At 46.5% G+C, this 19,472-nt stretch overlaps 1 protein-coding gene across 1 annotated transcript in view; it reads left to right on the top strand.

Annotated features, from left to right (window-relative positions):
- Positions 1-19,472, top strand: part of tll1 (tolloid-like 1) — a 31,555-nt gene continuing 12,083 nt past the window's right edge. The window contains exons 1-11 of the mRNA XM_017461792.3: positions 1-253; positions 3,056-3,483; positions 9,884-9,994; positions 11,421-11,501; positions 12,081-12,257; positions 12,875-12,992; positions 17,759-17,937; positions 18,051-18,156; positions 18,245-18,369; positions 19,069-19,184; positions 19,308-19,410. Coding sequence (XP_017317281.1) covers positions 3,306-3,483; positions 9,884-9,994; positions 11,421-11,501; positions 12,081-12,257; positions 12,875-12,992; positions 17,759-17,937; positions 18,051-18,156; positions 18,245-18,369; positions 19,069-19,184; positions 19,308-19,410 — 1,294 coding nt within the window. The 5' untranslated portion in view covers positions 1-253; positions 3,056-3,305. The remainder of the gene's footprint in view (positions 254-3,055; positions 3,484-9,883; positions 9,995-11,420; positions 11,502-12,080; positions 12,258-12,874; positions 12,993-17,758; positions 17,938-18,050; positions 18,157-18,244; positions 18,370-19,068; positions 19,185-19,307; positions 19,411-19,472) is intronic.

Genomic DNA, 19,472 nt, shown 5'->3' with positions numbered 1-19,472 from the left:
TAATCTGTGCGCGCGCGGCTGAGAGCGAGCGAGCGAGCGATTGAGCGCGCGAGCCAGGAGAGACGCGCTCACTAATCTCCAGGGAAACGGGCCCGTTCGGGGGGGGGGAACAAATAATAAAATAAAATAAACCCGGTACCGAGTCAGCAGCAGAGTCCAACAGCAGAAGGAGAAGAGTTTGTGACAGAGACACAGTCGTGGAGGATGAGCCTGCGCTCTGAAGCCGTGTAGACCCTGAGGGCATTTTCCTGAGGTAAGCTCTCTCTCTCTCTCTCTCTCTCTCTCTCTCTCTCATACACCGACTGAGTTAACAACAGAGTGTAAAACCCCGCTTCATAAATGTCCCTAAAAGCCTGCTACATAAGTAAGGCTACTTTTTTATGGCAGGGCTTCGAGGTTTCAGTGGCGCTACTCGCTTTACATGAGGTCGCTCTGTTTGTAACCTCTCATGTTTACACACACACACACACACACACTAGCATGACTTCTCCACTCGTGTGATAAAATGTCAATTTCAGTGTAGTCATAAAGGTTTAAAGAACCACCGAGTCTGACTCGACTTTATTTTTTTTTTATCTATTTATTATTTTTTTTCAGGGCAAATTATTCACCTCAGAACCGCTTTGATCCAGTTCTATACAGCACAGGAGCGCGAGCGGGTCCCGGAGAGTCACAGACCCCTGTGCTATTAGCTCTAGCATGATCAAAACACTAAAACAAAAATACCTAGGATTTATAAAGGCTCTCTCTCTCTCTCTCTCTCTCTCTCTCTCTCTCTCTCTCTCTCTCTCTCTCTCTCTCTCTCTCTCTTAGCTGTGAATGAAGCTGAGACAGATTACAGCCTACATAATTTCCTCAATATACTATTTTTTTTTTGACACATTTAATGGTTAATATGCGGTTTAGGACGAAGCTAATAGCTAATTGACTAATTAGTTTACAAAATGGCGGTCACTTATGAGAGGTTTTACTGGACTTGTATTGGGAAGAACTGTAGTTTTTTTTTTTTTTTAAATATATATTTTTAATAGTATTAGCACGTCTCTCTAAACTCTGATTTAATGTACACAACTGGACCTTAAGGAGCACTCTTGTACCTTTAATTAGCTTTTGGAGGAATATTTTTACGGTACATACACCTTTCCATACTAAAGGTAGCTACAAAAGATGTACCCTTGAGAAGAATACCACTTCGGTGACAAAGTAGGGTGGTACTGGTGGTACTAGTACTACTACTAGTCTCTCTCTCTGTGTGTGTGTGTACATTTATGGGCCCCGAAAAGAAGGGCTAAATGGGGTTTGTTAAAAGCCTCAGTGGCGTTTATAACGGTTCCTCTCACCTACATGGAAAGTTACCTCACATCCGGACGCCTCTGTGCGCGCGCCCTTTTATTAGGAGGATTACTGAAATTTTAGGCACCGTGTTACTTTTACAGCTACCGGCTCGGTCCCAAGGAAAGAAAAAAAAAGAAAACCGGTTGTTCCTGTCGGAGAGAGACGCCTGTGTCCACAATAGGTCAGGTAGCATTTCAGAGATTTACACACAGGTGTATATAAAAGCGCGTGCCATCTCTCAGCCGCGCAAGCCCCGTGAGCAGCACGTGCACGGCGGGTGGGCGCACGCGTTTGGAGTGCAAATCGCTTTTATTTATTTCTTTATTTATTATTATTATTATTATTATTTAATTATTTTATAACAAAGATTCAGGCGTTTACTGCTTTCTAGCTTCGCGGCGGACCGGACGCTCGCGCCACTTTCGGTAAGTTACACTATTTGGGCTCGTGCCGCGGAGTCGAAGGGATCTTTTTGTCATATACAGCGCTAGAATGTGAGACGTTCATCGTGCATCTCTCTCTATCTCTCTCTGTCTCTCTCTCTCTCTATCTCTCTCTCTATATATATCTATCTCTCTCTCTCTCTCTCTCTCTCTCTCTCTCTCTATATATATATATATATCTCTCTCTCTCTCTATATATATCTCTCTCTCTCTATATATATATATCTATCTCTCTCTATCTCTCTCTCCCTCTCTCACTCACTCTCGATCTCTCTCTCTCTCTCTCTCTCTCTATCTCTATATATATGTATATATATATATATCACTCTCTCTATATATGTCTTTCTCTCTCTCTATATATATATATCTATATATATATCTATATCTATCTCTCTCTCTATATATCTTTCTATCTCTTTCTCTCTCTCTATCTCTCTCTCTCTCTCTCTCTCTCTCTCTCTCTCTCTCCTGCGCGCACCACACCATCAAGGATGCACAGGAGTTTTGTGCTTTATTATGTATGTTTATTACCTAGTGCATGCGGTGCACCTTTAGAGTAATGCTTTAAAAGTGGTCCTCAACGTCCAGTTATGTACCTTACATCATTTCTAAAGGTATAACGATTCATACTAAAGCGACACAAGTGGGTGTCCTTGATGGCACAACCCCCAGCGTCGGGGGTGGGGGGTTCTGGTCTGGCGGGAGGAGTACTCATGAGTGCTGTTTATTTCTGAGACAGTGAGGATGGGCGAGCTATTCTGACACTTACCTACTGAAGGCGTTTTTTCACGAGATATATCACGAATATATCATGTATCACGATTTAAAAAAAAAAAAGTTCTCACAAACCAGATTAGCTCTAATAAAAAAAAAAGTGTTTTTGACCATTTACCAAGAAACAGCAAGAACAACTACTACTACTACTAATACTACTAATAATAATAACAACAACAGGAGGCACCTAATACTGTAAGTAATGGTGTTAGGCTTTATAAGCAGTGTCAAGACTCAACTCAAGACAAATCAGGAAGTGATCGAATTTATTGCATTATTATTATTATTATTATTATTATTATTATTATTATTATATTTCACCTCACATCCCAATTTGTTTACTAGTCACTATGGGTTTTTTTGGACTCATTTCTTTGTTAATTGATTTGACATTGTTTACATAATGTAAAGCTGCCTCGTGATGCTTTTACTAGGCTGTAGCCTATAAAAGATGTGAAGTCTGACAGTTACTAGAATTCTCTCTCTCTTTCTGTCTTTCTCAGTGAGCTCTGACCCACGGAGCTCTTGCCCTTCGGGAGCACGCGTGCATGCCGGCGGGGTTGGAGGAGGGGGTGTGTGCGTCGTCCTCTGAGAGACCTGCGCGAGCCCCCGCTCCGTCCTGTCCTGCTCGTCGTACCGGACCAATGAGGTTCCACGCGAGCTGCTAAATTGCAGCGCGAGCCCTCCAAGCCCGCACACTCCGCTTTTCTTTCTTTCTTTCTTTCTTTCTTCCTTTTTTTTCTTTCCCTCCCGATGGACTGCATGCATTCAACACGGACTAGTAAAATGCATTGGATCACTCTGCTGCTGGCCGGCTTCACTTTTTGGGGCAAAGTGTCCGTGTACAACTGTTTAGATTACGAGGAGAGCTTCGATTATTATGAAGAGGAGAAAACGGAGACCATAGACTACAAAGATCCCTGCAAAGCTGGTAAGACTATTATTATTATTATTATTATTATTATGATGATGATGATGATGATGAATTGTTATGGCTATGGCACAGGTAGATTACTTTCTCACTTTTTCTGTTACCGCATAAGAATTTTTTAATGTTTTATTTTTCCAATTATCGGATTGCACCGATTATTTGTGTAGTTCGGTTGCGCGCGAGCGAGCCTGCACAACTTGGATTTTTTTCTAGCTGCACTGATGGGAGTGAGACTGAGTAGAGATTGTTTTGAACAGTGATGACTTTCTCCTTCCTTCACAGCCCCCCCCCCCCCCTCTACACCCCCCCCCCTTTTGGGATGATCCCGTGATTCCCCAAAACCACGCTCACACCGCCATCACTCGGGCACGTGCGCCACCTGTCCGCGATCACGTTGTCTCCTTGACAGCAAGCAGATGTGTGCAAATGTCTGCAGAGCAGAGATTAAGTGTGTGTGTGTATGTGTGTGTGTGTCTTCACTGGCATCCAGTGTGATGGGCAACATGTTCATTCATCCAATCATTTGTCTCAAGTAAGCACTTTTATCCTGGTCAGGGTCACGGAAATACTGGGTGCAAGGCGGGAATACAGCCTGCATGGGATGCCAGTCCCACACACACACACACACACACACACACACACACATTCACACCTAGGGGTAATTAAGTGCAGCATATCCACCTACTGTCCTGTTTTCTTGAGGAAACCAGAGACACTATATTTCAGTTTGGCAACAGTCAAACCGCAGTGGTCCATTTTATTATTGTTATTGATCAGACAGACAGCTAGACAGCTTTCCACATCTGGACACATCTGCGGTTTCTTTTCTTTTTTTTGGGGGGGGGGGGGGGGGGGGGGGGTACGTTGACTGACGACCATCTAAAGGACTGTAATGTGTTGTCGTTTCTGTTCTTTGTATTATGTGCGTCACATGTACGCCAATGTGTGTGTGTGTGTGTGTGTGTGTGTGTGAGAGAGCGAGAGAGAGAGAACCTTGCACAGATGTTTAAAACAGTCTGCAGTTAAAGGCTTTTTAAATGCTCTCCCCGTGTGTCACTCTTTCTCACCCGCTCGCTCTCTGTCGCCCGTTCTCCTCTCTCGGCGTCTCCGCATGCGTTCCGTCTCGCCGTCGTCCCGCTCGTAACGTTTACACAGTCGTTGTAAATCCGAGAAGCTGCCTCATTGTTCTGGCAGCGTTTGTTAACTTGCAACCGTTAAGCTGTTTTCCAACTTTAAAGCATCAGAAAGCAACCGTTTAGGGAGAGTGTGTGTGTGTGTGTGTGTGCGTGTGTGTGTGTAGGGGGAGGGAACGTGTGGGAGAGTATTAGATGGTTGTAGGGAGGACCTCTGTTTTCCTAAACTGAAAAATATTTGTGAGAATCACTTGAGGGAAAGGGCGGACAATATTTACATCATCGCTCACACACACACACACACACACACACACACACACACAAGTTTGTCTTACTATTCTCATGAGGTCCTTGTATTGACATAATTATTTAAGCAGCTTATTTATTAACTCAGTAAACAAAAGCGAGATCTTCAAGAAGATTCACATCCACTGGATGTATGTCCTGGTCGTCTTCAGGACCTCGGAATAAATGCGAGTCATTATTTACATAATTCTCCTAACGCCGTGCCGGATTTAAACCGACGATGAACACCGCCGTTGTGTGCGAGACGCGAAATGCTGACCGAGCCATTGAGCAGCTTCGATCGGCATCTCGCTGGAGCAGAAGCTAGCTGAGTGAGCGTTTTAACTGCTGCCTTCTAGCACTGCTAGCTAAGGCGCCAAAGCACACACACACACACATCAGTATCACTGTCACTTGTTGTTGTTTTCCTCACCGTCTAATAACCTACACACGGATAAATAAAAAGCCACTAAAAATAGAGAACGGACGCATAACGAGCAGGAAACGAAACGATCGCGTCGTCCCCATTCGACCGAGCGAACCCCGTAGCGATTCGAGCCGGGCTGTAAAACAAACACGCGGCTCTGTGAGTTCGGCTTTCGTTTATTTACTGAAACTGCAAAGGCGTACGAGTATCAATAGGCCAGTAACGGGCTCGTATCATTACGCAGTCATTACAGCGCGTTTATCTGCCGCTGTTATCTTAAGACATTGTTATCGTAATGGCCCCGTCACTGCAGAATAACCAATCCTTTTCAGATTATGCAAATCCGGCCCACGCCCCCCTGAATAAGGGAGCAGAGAAACACAAACAAACCCGAGATACTGCCTAATGGGCGTGTGTGTGTGTGTGTGTGTGTGTGTGTGTGTGTGTGTGTGTGTGTGTGTCTTTGTATGTCAATGCCTCCGCATATACATCTCTTATGTATTCCCTCTGGCTGAGATTGTGTGTTTGCAGTGTGTTGTTGTGCAGGATTATACAGTAGGGCTATACAATTCTAGGTTTACGCTAGGATAGGTTTTGTGTTTTGTGTGTGTGTGTGTGTGTGTGTGTGTGTGTAAGGTTAATGGTAGGCCAGTTTGCAGCTTAATGAGAGGGAGAGGCTTTAAAAACCATGTCTCTTTTCACTACTGTCATTACACACACACACACACACATATCTTAAGCCGGGCATCTCAGGATTGTGAGTTTGCGTCGCACTAACCGCAGAGACGGACCTTTCGTTTTTTTTTTTTTTCCGAGAACCGAAACGTCTTCGAGCGTCTACATCCTACGTCGCGCCACGCGATCTCGTTTTTCCTGTCGAATCGGCCCGAAGGTGTCGTTTTCTGTCCGTTTCGTGTTCGCACGCGTGTGCGGTTCGAATTCTCTCGCGTTTCCTCGAGTGTAAGCGCATGGCTTCGAGCGGCCAGTGCGTGCATGCGCATCACGTGTGTGTAACGTGGAAATGACCCCGTGCTCTCGGTGGTCTTGCTTCTGTTGCTCTAGGGAAAAGCGAGTGTGAACATTTTGGCTCTGTGCTTATCTCAATGCCATTAGAGTGCACTAAACACATTTCCATCTCTTTGTACGCCGATTTCCCTCTGTGTATGTTTATATGTGTGTGTGTGTGTGTGTGTGTGTGTGTGTAAAAGGAGCAAGTGTGGGAGCCCACTTCATTCAGGCACTTATCTCTTCCTGGTAGCCTGCATCCTGCCACTTAGCTAGAGAAGAGTCTCCTGTCTCTCTCTCTCTCTCGCTCTGTGTCTCTCTCTCTCTCTCTCTCGCTCTGTGTCTCTCTCTCTCTCTCTCTCACTCTGTGTGTGTCTCTCTCTCTCTCGCTCTGTGTCTCTCTGTCTCTCCCTCTCTCTCTGTCTCTTTCTGGAGCTCAAACGCTCATTCATGCACAAAAGAGTGTTTTCATAATAAAAACGTACGCACGGCAGAAGCGGCCGAGGGAACGAAAGAGAAAGCACAATGCCCTACTCGAGCGTGCTCTTTAACGTAAAGATCGCTCACTTCAGCGAATCTGCGCCGGCGTGTTCTGTACGAACGGCGGCGGGGGGGGGGGGGGGGTATTGGTGGCACCGTGCCAGCTGGTTTGTCTTTGCGATAAGTCGGACCTGACATGCGAACACAGGACGTAGGCTGCGTGCGCGAGCGTGCATCGAGGGCAGAAGGGAAGCTCGTCCGCGGAGTCACCTTCTGTTAAACAGGATTTTCCAGGAGCACTCCGGCCTGACAGCCAGCTTCCGAAAATTCGCCGAATATTCCCGAGTCAGCGCTTCGGCCCGTCTCCGACTGTTTGCTTTGGAGCGGAAAAGCGTGAATCAGCAGCGCGCACGCTTCCTCCCAGAATGCATTTCACCAATTAAGCAATTACGGCTTTCGAACACGAAGCGACGCGTGAAAGGACCTGTCCGATCTGTCCGATCTGTCCGACCGACAGCTGCTCAGCTCACAGATGTACAGAGAGTGAGAGAGAGTCTCAGGGAAGATGTGTCGTCCTCATACAAGTTTTATTACAGTTTAGGGTCATTTCGGCGTCGACTGAAGACGAGTCTCTGAGCATCACGTGATTGGAATCAGGTTGGATTTCTCCTCAGCAATGTTCTGAAGTTTCACGATATACTTTCCTTTAGCATAAACTTCCAGGACATCTTCAGGAGTCGGACTTTCCGGTCGTGTTTTTTTTTTGTTTTGTTTTTTTGTTTTCCGCGAGGATTATTCAAGCGTTCGTCTCTGTTCTTCCACACAATTCCAGACCTCTAAGGAGTTGCTGTTGGCGTTTACCCAGAATGCTCTGCGTCACTTCGCTCTCGCTCACGTCCCTCAGAGGTCTTTAGTCATACATCAGTTAGAGAAACCCGTCCTCGGCGTATCCCCCCGATACGCATTTACATAACCGCTGACGTGTTTACAGGAACACATCGCTCAGAGTCCTCCGTCCCAAAGCTCAGAAGACGCGGACGGGGTTTTCTGCCGCGCGTGCGTGCGCGTGTGTGCGTGTGCGGCGTGCCGCGCCATGCCGTTCTCCTTCCCGTCGCTGCTTTCGTCTGTAATACACGCTGCTGCGTTTGGAGAGAGATAAACATATCATCTAAGGACAGAGCTCTCATGGATTAAACCAGCTGTCTGACCCTAAATAACACACACACACACACACACACACACACACACACACAGGTTAAGATCGTACCCGAACACCTTATTTTCACTGTCGGTTATTTGTACAGTTTTATACTTCATGATAATAAATCAAAGGAGAATTTATATGAAAAATACGCCGGGTTTAACCTCATTCGAACGAAGCGTAATCTCGTATTTTTTTCAGATTAAAACTCTCGGATTAAAATGACCCGGCCCCATCCGACATCATAACTCCATTTCATTCTAGTGCAGATTTCACAAAATGCTCCGAAGCACCCCCCCCGCCTCCACCTCCCCTCCAATCCCAAATCCCAGATCACATGTCAGAGAGATTTCTCGTCTCGTCGCGCTGTAAAGACAGGACGTCCATTCGGTTTCACTTCCATCGGCGCATATTGTAACATGGGGCTTTTCGACGTAGTCTACGCACTATAAAGTTCATTAACGCTCCAGATACTAGATAAAAACCAAACTTTGTGCTTGAGCCCTGCTGTGCACGGTTTAGCGTTAATGGGCGTGTTGTACAAACATTACCCGAACACAACCGTGCCGCGTTAACGTCGTCAGAACGGAGTCGACTCCAACGCTGACTCCGAATCGATTCTTCAGTACGAAGTAGACACACAGCTCTCTTTCGTCCTTGATGTTATTAGATATGACTTTTTTCTTTTTTTTTTTTTTAACCTACCGCCGGGCAAGTACTAATTAAACCCAGCACAAAATCTACTCGTCCCAGACACCCGGGGCTACCGCTTCATCCACCCCGACGGAGTCGGTTCAGTCCGCCTCGCACAAGCAGTGTTCTCGCGGCCAGCTGTTACCTCAGCGTTTTTCCCGGTGGCTGTTTCAGCATTTCTGCCCAATCCCTTTATACAGGTCGTATGGATTCATGCATTCTTTATTCGTCTATAGATCGCTCGGACCTCGTAACATCGATAGGTCACCGACGTCGCTGTCATCGTAGAGCGTACGTCGACAATCCACGGCGCAAGTGAAAGTAGCATTAAGGTACGTCACTTAGTGCAGAGCAGTGACACGAAGGCGGAATCCTCCGACATGACCTTCCAGCAGCGCGCACACACAAAGACGAGAGCTATACTTAGGTTTTGGTCCCAAGAGACAAAGAGCGCTGATACCCAGCAAATACAGAGTGCCGTTAAGAGACTGGGAAAGGGTATTGTACGAGAGCAGAGAATGAAGAATGCACACACACACACACACATACGGGTGTGTGAACCCATTTCAATTTCATTGAAACATCCAGTCTTGCATTGTGTTTTTTTTTTTTGTTTGTTTTTGTTAAGCATCAAGGTTAAGTACGTCTTTGTCTCATTATGTTCTCTATCATAGCCATCTCTACGGTCTCCTCGGCGACAGGCGTCTAAATCAAGAACGTCGTACGACGCGCCGGGCGCGACTGAGAATAAGCTAGGGCACGGCTCAGCGGGAATTCGAGTCGGGAAGGAAATCGGGATCATTCTTGGAAAGTAAATGGCTCGAACGTGACGCAACTTTGAGTAATTCTTCGCTCCGAAACGACACGGCCGCTAGTTCTTCCTTTCCTCCAGGAATAGTTTCAGCGTGAAGAAGCTAATTAAGATCCTGCTCCCGCAGTCAGACTCGCGATGTCATCGGCGTCCGAGCGGACCGTCGCGCCTCGCCGTCGTCGTTGTTTTGTAATATGTGTGTTTTAAATCAGAGGTTGCGGTGAGACAGCGCTGACGTTCCGGAGAGCGTGTGGAAATGCGACGCGGCTCCCGAACAGCGCGTTCGTGTCTTTACTAACGATGTGTGTTGTAACATATGTCTGTTTTTTTTTTTTTTTTCTTTCTGTCTCATTCGCTTTCTCCAGCGGTCTTCTGGGGAGACATCGCCTTGGACGAGGAGGATCTGAAAATGTTTCAGGTCGACAGGACGATAGACCTCGCTCGGCACCGGCACGCGAGGCAAGGCCACACGTCGGGTAAGGTTCACGCTGTCCCGAGCGCTAGCGTATGACATAACGCCGCCGTCCAGCTTTCGGAAGAAGGACAGAAATATACGCGCCGCAGCCCCCTGTAGGTCCTGCTGTGTAACCCGAGTGTGGTTTTTATTTATTCATTTACATATTTACCTGTTAACAGTTTGTCCTGCTTCCATTGAACCTTAGGTCTTAATCTCATAAAGCACCGAGAGTGCCGCTAGCATGAGCCGTTCCGTAAGTATTTCTATTCATCGCCATTTTAATCCTGAATACGAGAGACAGCGAGAGAGTCTGAAGCGATAGGGATTTTGAGCGTTTGTGTATTTTAGACTCGTACGTACTCGCAGGGTAGGATATACCGAGCTGGGAGACAGCACGGAGGATACGAGGGGATTAGCGCGCTTGAGTAAGATGATATTTAGTTGATTACAGGTTCGGAGGAGTTGATATCGGTGGAGTTTTAAAGCCCCGGGTGATTAGACTTGATAAATGCCACTGTCTCGTCTCTGGAGCAGCATCAGCAAGCCATCTGGGTGTGCGTACGTGCGAGTTTGGTGTGTGTGTGTGTGTGTTTAAAGAGCCAGAGAGAGGAAAGTGTGCGTGTGTGTGTGTGTCAGTGCGTTTGAGTTTTGTCTGGAATAATATCCTCCCTCTAGTTCTTCATGATTTATCCGAGCACATCAATGGCTATTGTGTTGTAGGATGATCCTTGACAGATTAAGCCTAGGCCGTAATCCTTAGCATCAGGACAACGTCTGGTTTCTGTTTAACGCGTCCCGAGGGTCGGGAGGATCCACGTGATCCAAACGGACACGCTGACGACATGTTCATATAATACAGAGAAGACATTAATGCGTGCAGCTACGTTAGTGCCAAAGTGTATAGGGGTGTGTGTGTGTGTATGTGTGTGTGTGTGTATGTGTATATGTGTGTATGCATGCGCATATCCCTAACCTCAGCCTTTTCCTGAGCCTCCGACTCGGCCGGTTTTGTTTGTTCCTGATTTTCCTGTCCACTTTGACATTCCTGAGAGAGAGAGAGAGAGAGAGAATTAGAGAGTGAGAGAGGGTTACAGAAAGAGAGGGAAAGACCAGATCAAGAGTGTGTGTGTGTGTGTGTGTGCCGTACACGAGAGAGGAAAGACGGGGAGAATGAATAAGTGGGTTAGAAAAACGGAATAAGTGCTGATGGAGTGATGACAATGGAGGCCTTATGAGAGAAGTAAAAAAGTAAAGATTGAAGTGAGGTGGGAAAACAGTAAAGATGACACACACACAAACTCTGTGGAATTTCACACCTTTCCTGTCACACTCGGGCAGGAAGAGATGCCTTCATAACGCCGATCTAACAGCCGTAATGACGTCACATCTATAACGCGCTGAATCACGATTCCACGATGCCATAAACGCCGGCGTTTGCGTTTCAGGTGGCGCAGAAGAGCACGACTCCACCAAAAAGCGAGGGCAGTTATACCTCCTGCTAGAGAGAATACGACGACTGGGTCTCGGTAAGTTCGCTCTCACACATGTCCACACCTCTGCCTCTCTCTCTCTCTCTCTCTCTCTCTCTCTCTTCCGCGTGAGCGTATTTAAAGTTCGAGGTGTTCGATTTTAATATCCGCTGATCCCTTCATCACTTCATAGCCGGCTACCGTGGCATTTCGACACGGAGAATCCGACACGAAGACTTCGCTAGCACGGAGGAAGCGCCGTAGGAAGCAGGACAGGTTATCGACTCGTGCTCGCTCTAGGCTACCGCGTGAATGTGTGCATATTAGCGTGGAACGAATACAAACGCAGTATTTCAAACGAACAGTCGTTCATCCTTAGTAACTGCCTGGTCAGGGACGCAGTGGTTTAGATCAGGCCGCTAGAAGCAACTCCGCTAGGACCGGAGCGAAGTCGAGGAACTCTCAGAACTCTCATGCTGGCAGTGCTGCCGCTTCTACGTACAGGGGATAGCGGTAGGGTTCGTGTTTCATTTAAGGAAGTTTAGCCTGCCTACTAAGGTTTAAAAGCTAATCCAGAATTGCGACGTGTTTGCAGCATATGTAATATTTGCACACGCGTTCACTTTCTTCGTGCAGAACCATCGAAGAACACAAGTAAGGAGGAGAGCTCGCGAGCTGGCTCAGTGGGCAGCGGGGAGAGAGAGAGAAGGGCGAGAGCGGGTAAATCTCGCGTCCCACGAGCCGCCACTTCCAGAGCAGAGCGAATCTGGCCCGGAGGTGTCATCCCTTACATTATAGGAGGCAACTTCACCGGTGAGTAACGTGTACAGTGTGTGTGTGTGTGTGTGTTTGCACCTGTTTCTGGTGTTACAGCCCTCTGGGTGCCTTCAGCCAATCAGAGCGAGCAGTCTGAAAGCAGGAAGACATGTGATTAAAGGTCTCCGAAATGGCTAAGTGTTTTTTTTGTTTGTTTTTGTCATTCATAATATGTAAGCATCATCAGGACAAATTTTTATCTTTTTGATGTTCACTTATACCACACACAGAGCTGTTCTCAAATCTGATTGGTTACTCAGAAGGTTAATAAGCGTACATAATCATTATCATGATATTATATATAAATATGTATATATATGTGTGTGTGTAAAAAAAAAAAAAAAAAAAAAAAAAAAAGGATTGCAGTATACAGCTCTACGTTGCATTTATTTTCCACTGTTTGTGTGTATGTGAAATGTGTGTGTTCTGAAACTGAGTGAGTGTGTGTGTGTGTGTGTGTGTGTGTGTGTGTGTGTGTGTTCATGCGGGCATGCATGGAGGTGTCTATGCTTGTTAGGTTTGGGTGTTTAATACTTATATGAGAAAAGATGAAACACTGTATGCGTGGTGCTATATTTCATATATGTGTGTGTGTGTGTGTGTGTGTTTCTCAGGCAGTCAAAGAGCGATGTTTAAGCAGGCCATGAGACACTGGGAGAAACAGACCTGCGTGACCTTCGTTGAGAAAACAGACGAAGAGAGCTACATCGTCTTCACGTACCGGCCGTGCGGGTGAGACCTCGCGTACGAGCGTGCGCCGAATCATTAGGTCATAGGGTGCAACGTAACACAGTACAACACTTTATAACGCCTAAGGCGCCCGTACACAAGCGACTCATTTGATGAACGCGTTCCAGCGGGACTCGTTTCAAAGGTTCGGCCCTCCAGACGATTTGCAGTCGACACGGTCCGACGGTTCGACCGGCTTTCGCGTCATTAGTAAATGACGCCATTGTTTGGATTGGGGCTGAAACACACAGCTGATTTAGAAGCATAGAAAGAAAAGAGCAGAGAGATAGATAGAGAGAGAGAGAGAGGTTGAAAGAGAAGGGGGCATGCTCTGATGTAAAAGGTACAGTATATAGGTTTGGGATAATTGGATACTCACTTGTTTGGTATTCGTTCAGGTAATAACTCAAATGTTAGATTGCCACGGTTTGAAAAAAACAAACCTCTCTTACTCATTCACCTCTCATTGTTATGTGGGCATCCTGTAGTGTGTGTGTTTTGAAAACGAAGCAGTGCGTGTATGTGTGTGTGTGTGTGTATGAGCGTGTCAGAGGAGACGACTTTACTACAGTCAGCTCACTTTTCCTTCCTGCCTCGTTACCACGCCGAGCAGGCCGGCCATTGTTCTGTGGAATGGCATCTAACGAGCCAGCGTGATAATGAGAGAGAGGGAGAGAGGGGAAAAAAAATAATAAACGAGAGACGAGAGTTAGACGAGCAGCACTAAATCAATATCTGTCCATCACGGCATCACGGCTACTACGATACGGTAAGCTAATATACTCACCGAGCACTTTAATGGGAACACTTGTAGCCCGGCGCATTCATGCTCATTCAATTATCCAGTCAGCCAATCACGTAGGAGCTGCGCCGAGCAATGCATGAAATCATGCAGATACAAGAGCTTCAGTTACTGTCATCAGAATGGGTGCGGTGGGGGGGGATCTCAGTGGTTGTTTGCACAAGTTCATCAAAACTGACCAATTTTTCGAAAACAAATAGGTCTGGTCTTTTTTCCCCCCAATTTTCACCTATTTAGTTTCAGTGACCATGAAATCCTCCTTGGCAACTAGCATTCAGAAAATATGTCTTATCGTTGCCATATTTGTGCGATAAAGTGTTTTGGAATGAGAAAACACCTCAAACTGGGAGTTGCCTGAAAAAAAAAAAAGTGGTGGAAATACAAAAATAATTTAGGAACTTGCCAAAGCTCATAGGCTTCAGAGAGCGCAAAGAGAAGAAAGAAGGATGCAGCAAAACGTTACAGAATGTTATTTACAGACAGCATGGCTGTTAGAATAATCAGGTGTTAATCACACACGCACCTGTTCATGTAAACACATCTACACCGCACGTCTGTGCGCGTTTGCTGTCGCGTAATATTGCAGCGTGTACGAAGGATTGGTCGCGAATAGCGCCAGTGAGCTCTCCTTGCATCTGTGTTTGGGGTTCAGGGGTTCGTAATTCTTTGTTCGTCATGATGAGGTACTTTAGCTTGAGCTTGTGTTGCGAGAGCAAGTGTGTGTGTGTGTGTGCACGCATGCTGCGCTGCGCTATCATTGGCAATGAAATAAGGGCTTTAGGTGTTCTAATCCACAATATAAATAGAGTCCTGACTGAGATTACGACTGTGTGTATGCGTGTGTGTCCTAGCCATGCATAAGTACTGACTTTCAAGGTTTCACTCTATTGCTTGAGCTTTGACTTTACTATGCTGACCCTTCTCTGTAATATCATGCAGTGTGGTGTGGAGTGTCTCTTTCTACATAATCCATTGTACCATGCTCATTGAACTGCCGTTCATTCCCAAGAGTGGAAACACCACAGTGTAAGAGAATAGCAGAATCCAGCGTGTGGCATTGAGAGAATTTAAAAAAAAAAAACAAAAAAAAAAATTAATTGTATAGTTTATTTTGGGAAAAACCCATGACTTGGAGACCCGGGTGCTGTGAAGCCTAAAACAAGACGAGAGACAGAACAAGAAACATAGAAACGGCCAAGTAACGCAGGGCCAAGGGTAGAAATCAGACGTAGCCTGAGCCAGACAGTAGAAAAGGAGCAAGGTCTTAAAGACTGAGGCTAACAGGGGAAGTAACAGGTCATGTAAGCAACAGTGGGGAGGGAGCAGGACCTGTGAAGAGCACTGAGAAGTAAACAGGACTTGTGAGCAATGCTGAGGAGGGAACAGGACCTGTGAGCAACATCGAGGGGGAGGGAATAGGATCTTCGGCCAACATTGTGGCGAAAACAGGACCTTTGAGGAACATTTGGAGAGAGAACAGGACCTGAGAACAACATTGTGGGTAGAACCGGACCTTTGAGGAACATTGGGGGAGGGAATAGGACCTTTGTCCGACACTGTGGCGGAAACAGGGCCTTTGAGGATCATCGGGAGAGAGAACAGGACCTGGGACCAACATTGTTGTGAGAACAGGACCTTTGAGGACCATTGGGGGAGCGAACAGGACCTGTGAGCAACAATGAGAAGGAAAGAAGGTTAGTTAGTGACACTGGGAAGGGAACAGGACCTGTGAGCAATATAGGGAAGGGAACAGGACCTGTGAGCAATACAGGGAAGGGAACAGGACCTGTGAGTAACACTTGTAAGGAAGCAGCCATGTGAGCAAAGCTAGTGAAGGAGCAGGACCTGTGAGCAACAGTGGGAAGGAAACAGGACCTGTTAGGAACACTGGGACATCTGATGAAAAGGTTCATAGAAATGATCTGGTGAAGAAATTGAGACAAACAACAGCCCGACTCTGGGGCAGGATCAGAGGCTGCAACTGAGACAATGGAAGGAATAGAGGCTGACACGGAGACTAGGGAAGGTTCCCAGCCTGTATCTACCACTGGGGGAGTCTCATGGGCTGGGCTTGACCCTAGGAAAATCTCGATGCAAGGAGCTGGGTTAGATTTAGCTGATATGGGCAGGGGAACCGTCAGGGGCTCATAATCAAAGACTGAGGTTGAAAGAGAAGTGGAGACAAAGACCCATTCAAGGACAGGAGCAGAAAGGAAAGAAGGAGCAGAAGCAAGGTTGGGGAACAAGCTAGGACAGTGACTTTAACCTTTATCATAAGCCGCGTTTCCACCACAGGAACTTTCCCCAGGAACTACGGACTTTTTCAGGTACTCGGTGTGTTTCCACCGCAAGGACCAGGGTCTAAATTAAGTTCCGGGTAAAATATTTAGCCCTCGGAAAGTCCCTACTTGGGAGTTGGTCAACGTTCAGGAACTTTGGGGGTTGGTACTTGGGCGCTGAACAAGTCTGTTGTACAGTAACGTACAGTAACAGTTGTTCATTGCGATTCGAATCAACACAATGGAGTTTCTTAACAAATACGACGGACGGACGGACGACGAGGTTCAGGTTCATACTTAATACTTGTTAAGAATGCAGAGGACGAAATACAGCGGGAACTGGAACCGGCGACCCGAAATGAAAAAGTATCCGTAAAAATATCTAACGAGGTTTAAAAGGGGGACATAAACAGAGGCTGAAGCTAAGTTAAATATTTGAAAGTCATAGGCTGAACCAGAAGCTTGAGCAGAGGTCAAGATGTAGCATCAGTCAAGACTGGAGCCATGACAGAGGAACTGCAACATAATCACTATGCTGGGTCTGCAAGGCGTTTTCTGAATGTAGCACCGGTTCAACATGGAGCACTCCACAAGAGACTCTACATGACCTACCTTTAATAACATGTCTCGTGCTTTCGAATGGGTTCCTCAGCCAGCCTGGATTCGCTTCAGAGCAGGGTTCTCAGACTCACAGTCGGGGACAGAACAGCCACTGCAACGGACGACAGTGACTGAGACACACGAGCACCCAAAGCTGCTGCTTGAGATAATAGGAAATTACTTGGAAAACTTAAAAACCCAATAACTAGGAACTAGAACAAGAGTCCAAGGTAATACGACTCTGGATTGCATAAGAATATGCAAGACTCTGCCAAGACAAAACAAAGCATTACACAGTATATACTGACCTGGACTATAAGGTCAATACTGACCTGGAGGTGACTGTCACGAACAGTCATGGGACACCAAGTGACATGTTCTGCAGAATCATTTATTTATTTATTTATTTGTTTACATGACAGAGCTGTGAGCATGGTTCTCAGGAGTCTTCACAGAAACAATGCTGATTATAGTAATCAGCTTTGTGGGCTTGTACTACCAAACTATAATTACAGCATCGCCAAGACATCCAAATTACGCACAAGGTGCCAAATACCGTAACCCTCTTAATACCGGGTTATGAACTGATTAGCCGTGTTGGCACACACAGACACGCGTTTATGCCCGTACACGTACACATTATGTAAATATAATATACTGTTACAGGGTGTGACACCTCTCTATAAGCACTAACAGTAACTATGCCAACTGTCAAGTACGATAACTCGTGTGGGTGTGTGTGTGTTTTTAATGTACTGAATGTGTGAAATGGGTTCTATCATTGATTATTTTCCTCGAATAGTGTGCCGCCCAAGTGTTTTAATCCTTACTTAATACACGCTGCCACAATATATTACCCCACTGGCCTATATATCCGGCAGATTTAAATAAATTGAACTCAAGCTATCCAAATATCCAAAATGCCGTTCTATTTTAATGTTTCTATTTAAAAAACGGAAGCCTCAAAAAGCGTTATTTCCGCGTGAAGCCGGCGTCTGAGTCCGCGGGAAGTCCACGTCTGAAGGATTTGAAGCGACACTTGAATGAATGAATTCATTCATTATGTATTATCCATTCTCGTATCGCAGATGCTGTTCCTACGTGGGTCGTCGTGGTAACGGCCCTCAGGCCATCTCCATTGGGAAAAACTGCGACAAGTTTGGCATCGTGGTTCACGAGCTGGGTCACGTGATCGGATTCTGGCACGAGCACACGCGGCCCGATCGCGACGATCACGTGACCATCATCCGGGACAACATTCAGCCCGGTACGGCATTACCCACGTGTTATTTATTGCACGTCTGCTCTGAATGAAGAGGACGGCATAATTCCATAACCTTGTCTCGGTGTGTGTGTGTGTGTGTGTGTGATCATGTGCAGGTCAGGAATATAACTTTCTAAAGATGGAGCCCGGTGAGGTGAACTCTCTCGGCGAGCCGTACGACTTCGACAGCATCATGCATTACGCCAGAAACACTTTCTCCAGGTGAGACATGGAGTATACGCACTTACGAAAACGTAGCTCTCGCCATCGCGCTCCGCTCCGAACACTCGGTCTTCTCTCGGTCTTTCAGGGGAATGTTTTTGGACACCATCCTCCCTTCTCGTGACGAGAACGGCGTCCGGCCTGCGATCGGCCAGAGAACCAGGCTCAGCAAAGGAGACATTTCACAAGCCAAGAAACTCTACAGGTGTCCAGGTAATCTACCGCGAGTGTGTGTGTGTGTGTGTGTGGGTGGGTGGGTGTGTGTGTGGTTTCATTCTTCATTATATTCACTAACAAAGCAGCTGATTTGTAAATGTTCTCGGTCCATGTCCCTTCATGACTGGTGCATTGTCTGAGGTGACACTAATTACTGTATAAAAGTCTCTCTCTCTCTCTCTCTCTCTCTCTCTGATTAATTTAATGAGTGAACACTCAGTTAGGCATTCCTCTTACCCTCTCGGCCCGATCGCGGACCGCGACGCTAAACGGTCCAGTTCAAACCCGTGCTTTAATTAAGATGATGTCATTCAAGCCTGAGAGTACACACATGTGCTCACTATTATTTTCAGGCATTTTACGGAGACGCAGCGGGTCGATTTTTTTGGTGTAAAGGCACTTCCGCAGACCTTCGTTGGCTAATTAAGCGGGAGGGAAAAAGAGCTCGACGGTTGGCCGAAGTTAAGAGCAAATCTGGCTCGTCTCAGAGGCGACGTCCGATTCCCTAACGCTACCGGCGCCTTAAGGTTCCGTGTATTCTCTGCGCTGAAACAAGCTCCTTACGTGTAACAATAAATCACCAGGCGCTTCTTAAGGAACGTTACGGTATCAGGGTCACGTTTCAGTCTACTGTGAGGCATAATATCGTCCAAATCGAATCATGGTTCACTATTTTACCCCCCCGTTCTCCACCAGCTTGCGGCGAGACGTTGCAGGACTCGGCGGGAAACTTTTCGTCTCCCGGTTACCCGAACGGATACCCTTCGTACACGCACTGCGTCTGGAGGATCTCCGTCACACCCGGGGAGAAGGTAACGCACAGCCCTGCGACGGGAAAAAAAACCCCCCAAAACAAACGTTTTTGTAACGTTTCCGTAACGTCTGTAACCGTTCATGATCCTCATTTATTTATTTATTTGTTTATTTATTTCCAGATAGTGCTCAACTTCACCACCATGGACCTCTACAAGAGCAGTCTGTGCTGGTACGACTACATCGAGGTGCGGGACGGGTACTGGAGGAAAGCCCCTCTTCTTGGTACACACACACACGCACACACACACACACACACACACAGAATAATGTGTACTAAGCAGGAG

This window comes from Ictalurus punctatus, chromosome 29 (genome assembly GCF_001660625.3).
Source record: "Ictalurus punctatus breed USDA103 chromosome 29, Coco_2.0, whole genome shotgun sequence".
NCBI classification, from domain to species: Eukaryota; Metazoa; Chordata; class Actinopteri; order Siluriformes; family Ictaluridae; genus Ictalurus; species Ictalurus punctatus.
Note: the sequence above shows the minus strand (reverse complement) of the source record. Positions and strands in the feature narration are given on the sequence as shown.